Below are 4,657 nucleotides of genomic sequence, written 5' to 3' on the forward strand. Positions count from 1 at the left end.
AATAGAAACGCAACATGTGAAGTGTTGGTCCCATGTTTCAAGAGCTGAAATAAAAGATCCCAGGAATTTTCCAGATGCACAAAAAGCTTATTTCTCTCAAATGTTGTACACAAATTTGTTTACATCCCTGTTAGTGATCATTTCTCCTTCGCCAAGATCATCCATCCACCTGAGGTGTGGCATATCAAGAAGCTGATTAAACAGCATGATCATCATCATTACACAGGTGCACCTTGTGCTGGGGACAATAAAAGGCCACCCTAAAATGTGCGGTTTTGTCCCACAACACAATGCCACAGATGTCTCAAGTTTTGAGTGAGCGTGCAATTGGCATGCTGACTACAGAAATGTCCACGATAGCTGTTGCCAGAGAATTGAATGTTAATTTCTCTACCATAAGCCGCCTCCAACGTCGTTTTAGAGAATTTGGCAGTACGTCCAACCGGCCTCACAACCGCAGACCACGTGTAACCACGCCAGCCCAGGACCTCCACATCCGGCTTCTTCACCTGTGGGATCGTATGAGGAGGTGCTGAGGAGTATTTCTCTCTGTAATAAAGACACCCGCGGCGCCAGCCCCCTTCTTGCCCCCCCTCCCATGGAGGATCTGGAGGGTCTTCATGTTGAGACTGTTGGCGTCGGGCGGCAAGCCAGCCTCCAGCGGGTCCCACAGAGGCTCCACGGACGCCATCATGAACCTCTGGACCTCCGCCATGCCGGACACGATGTTGGACAGGATGTTGGACGGCTCCTCAAACTCCCGCTGCTCCTCCCCTCCCCCCAGGCTGGTGTTCCCCTCCAACCAGCCCCTAGGCCCGATGCCGCTTCCAGACCTGTCCCCAGTGCTACCGTGGCTCACCCCCGCCTGCGCCTGGCCCTTGGCAGCCTTCTCCTCCAGCATGGCTTTGATCTTCTTAGAGGAGCGGCTCTGTCTAGGCGTCTTCACCTTCTCTGTCTTGGCTGCTCTGGAGGCCCGGCCTTTCTTAGGCCCCTGCTGTCCTCCTGCCGCCGCTGCAGCCTGTTTATAACCTGCTTTCCTCTTAGAGCGGCTGTTCTTCCCCCCCTGCTCCTCTCCGTTGAATGAGAACTGCCGCCCCTCCACCCCGTGCTGCGCCGCCTGCTGCATGATGTCACATCCTGTCACATGATCCTGGTACTCCGGTGCATCGCCCCTCGTCACCTGGGGGGAGAGGTTGGGGGTCTCCGGAGGCGACAGGGAGGACAGAGAGAAGTGTCTGAACTTGTCCGGGGTGAAGTTGGAGATGTCGAGGAGGTCTGAGGACTCTCTGAGGGGAGTGACGGGCTGACCCATGTCCTCCAGGCTCTGTTGGAGCAACACCATGGGGCTGCAGTGCTGCAGGTAGCTATCTCTCCTCTCCTCCGTCTCCCCTCCTCCCTCACGATGGAGGCTCTGAGAGCTATAGTTGGAGGAGCAGGCTGACAGGGAGCCCACAGAGTCATAGCTGATTAGACAGCCATGGTCTGAGCAGAGAGAGCCTCTCTGATACTGCACCTGCCTCAGACAGACATCTGACTGACACACCTGCAGCTCCTGTAGCTCCACCCCCGACCCTGGCTGCAGCCCCAGCCCGTCCCCCTCCACAAGGTAACTCTTCTCGTACAGCAGTCTGTCAGTCTCTGATCCCTGCTGGCTGTAGTCTGACCCAGACCCAGACCCAGACCCAGGCAGGAATCCGCTGGGGAGGAGAGGGGTGTCGGGGCCGAAGCCACCCTGGCTGTCGGGGTAGCTGGGGCAGAGATGGGGATGGTGTTGCCAGATGGAGTGGGGGAAGCTGGGGCAGAGATGGGGATGGTGGTGCCAGATGGAGTGGGGGAAGCTGGGGCAGTTTTGGGGGGACTGTTGGAGCTCTGACTCGGAGGGAGGGGAGAGGACACAGCTCTGGGTTAGCTGCAGGGAGGCAAACTGTTTCTCCTCTAGAGAGAGACCCAGGGGATAGTGCTGCCTGGGGGGCTGTTTCTCCTCTAGAGAGAGACCCAGGGGATAGTGCTGCCTTGGGGGCTGCTGGGGGTAGTAGGTGATACCTGCCCCCCCGGAGGAGACTGAGGCATTTAGTAGGGTCTGTAGGTACCCCCCTGGGATCACTGACACCCCCTCCTCCCTCTCCCCAGAAGGTACAGCTCGGTCAGAGGAGCAGGAGGAGGAGACACAGGAGGAGGAGGTGAAGGTGGTGTCAGCGGTGGGATCCAGGGAGGAGACAGGGGGGCTGATGTCTGCGGTGGGATCCAGGGAGGAGACAGGGGGGCTGATGTCTGCCTCTCTCACGCTGCCAGCAGGCTCCTGGTTGGTTAACACCCCAGCAGCAGCAGCAGTACTGCCATCCGCCGCTCCATTCGTCACGCTCCCCCCCTCCGCTCCTCCTCTTGCTCCTCCCTCCTCCATTGTCTTGTTACTCCTCAGCCTGGCTTGGCTCTTGAATTTCCTCCCTGTTTTCCCTCCTCCCATCCTCCTCCCATCCCTCTCCTCTCTCTCCTGGGTGCGGCTCCTCTTGGCTGTTATGGTGTGTGTGATGTTCTGTGGTTCTAATGTTGCTGTTCCCCCTCCCCCCTCCGCTGTAATAACAGCCTGACCAGAGACAGAGGGGGTAGAACCCGAGTCCTGCACTGCTGCTGGTCCCTCCCCTGTCCTCTGGACACACAGCCTGTTTGCTATCTTGTATTTCCGTTTGGGGCGGTGGCGTTGACGGCGCCTGTTCAGATGCTGTTTATCTCTGGACGCTAGTCGCAGCTGCTCCTCCCGCTCCCTCCTCCTCTCCTGCCAGAAGTCCTTCAGCGGAGACAGAGAGGAGTAGTGGCTCTCCGCGGCGGCGTCCAGGCTCACGGCAGCGTCCCCGGCAGGGTCCAGCCGGCCCAGATTCACAGACATGTGTCTCTGTCCTTTGAAGCGGTTGATGATGATGTACTTGATGATGACTGGCGGCTCCTTCTGGGAGAATTTCCATCTCTTCTTGGGGCACCAGTCCACATCCTCCTCCCTCTGTCCCGCCGGAACCTTCTCTCTCTTCTCCGTGGCGTTTCTCTCGGTCTTCTCGATGGAGTTGACATCGTCACTGTAGCTGGCCTTCCTTTTGGAGCGCAGGCCGTAGTTCAGAGAGTTAGAGGGGCTGAGGAGTCTCCTGGGCCCCCGGGGCGCACTTCCTCCTCCTCCTCCCCTCCTCTGGCCCGGCTGCGCCTCCTGCAGGGTGTCCGAGGAGGTGCAGGAGGAGTCGTCGCTGTAGTCCCCGTCCTCCTCGGCTGAGTTACTGAACTCAAACAGGTAGTTGACAGAGGAGGCGGAGGGGGAGGAGAGAGGGAGGGAGGGGGAGGAGAGAGGCGAGCCATGGGACCCCTGAGACCCCACTAGGGGGCTAACACCTCCCCCCTCCTCCCCCACCTTCCCCCCCTCTTCCCCCACCACTAGGCTCAGCTCCTCAGCTTTACACTCCTCCCCTGTCCTCCTTCCTCCTCCTCCTCCTCCTCCTCCTCCTCCGTCCTCCCTCTTGGCACAGTTGATCAGGACAGAGGGGAAGAAGTTGAACTGTGTGTCCTCCTGCAGGACGTTGGTCTTCTCTCTCATGTTGTCCTGGAAGGACTCGTAGCGGATCTTTAGAGAGCACACGTCGCTGCTCAGAGTCGAGTCCTCGTCATCGTCGTCAAACAGGTTGTCAACGTCGTCCTCGGCGAATAGGTTGACTGACAGGTCGGTCTTAGAACACAGGTCCAGCAGCTCTATCTTGGACTCACTGATAAACGACTCGAAGTAACCCCAGTCCTGACCCGCATTGGCCAGAAGGACCTCCTCACCGCTGACCTTGTCCAATAGCAGCACCTCCTCCCCGTTCACTTTGTCCAATAAGAGGACCTCCTCTCTGTTCACCTTGTCCAGTAGCAACACTTCCTCCCCAGGTACCTTGTCCAATAGCAGCACCTCCTCTCTGTTCACCTTGTCCAATAGCAACACTTCCCCCCCGCTGACCTTGTCCAATAGCAGCCTTTCCTCCCTGTTCACTTTGTCCAATAGGAGGCCCTCATACAGGTTCTTGGTAGTGGGATCCTCTGCCTCCATCTTCTCTCCGTTGTCTCCTGTCTTGTCGTTAGCGGTAACGAGGGCGTGGCAGGTTTTGGTCATGGGGAAGCTGAGGAGCTGGTCTGACAGGAGCTGTTCCCCGAGGACCTGGCTCAGACACTGGATACTGATGTCAGAGATGGGGCAGGAAGTGGCCTCGAAGTCCTGGCGGCTTACCAGCACCGCCTCGGGGTCAGGGGTCGTGGGGCTGGGGTCATGGATAGGGGCGGGGTCATGGATAGGAACGGGGTCCCGGGTCTCGATGAAGCACCCCAGGCAGGTGGACGTGGCCTGTAGAAGACACTCCTCTGTCAGATAGGACACGCCCCCCAACTCCATCATGGTGAGAGGGGGGGGTGAGTGGGGAGGCAGGGGTCCGGCAGGGGGCAGTCAGGGATCAGGCAGGGGCAGGGGGGAGGCAGGGGCAGGGGTCAGGCAGGGGCAGGGGGGATGCAGGGCAGGGGGGAGAGATAGAGGGAGACGGCAACATGGATGGCCCCACCACACAGCCTCAGGTCTCCTCTCTGCTGACACAACACTCCTGGGGGACAGAACAGAAACAACAGTCTCGGAATCAGTAACCAGAAGGACACA

The 4,657-nt window shown here is 58.9% G+C and overlaps 1 protein-coding gene across 1 annotated transcript; it reads right to left on the bottom strand.

Annotated features, from left to right (window-relative positions):
* Positions 1-564: 564 nt before the first annotated feature.
* LOC311114773 (neurite extension and migration factor-like) lies at positions 565-4,405 on the bottom strand (the record flags this gene model as incomplete). The annotated part of the gene is made up of 3 exons (XM_084190008.1): positions 565-3,303; positions 3,469-3,808; positions 4,007-4,405. Coding segments are annotated over 3 exons (3,478 nt in total), but the record flags the coding sequence as incomplete, so codon positions are not given.
* Positions 4,406-4,657: the final 252 nt, after the last annotated feature.

The sequence above is a fragment of the Coregonus lavaretus genome (assembly GCF_964263955.1).
Source record: "Coregonus lavaretus genome assembly, contig: HAP1_SCAFFOLD_6351, whole genome shotgun sequence".
Taxonomy (NCBI): Eukaryota; Metazoa; Chordata; class Actinopteri; order Salmoniformes; family Salmonidae; genus Coregonus; species Coregonus lavaretus.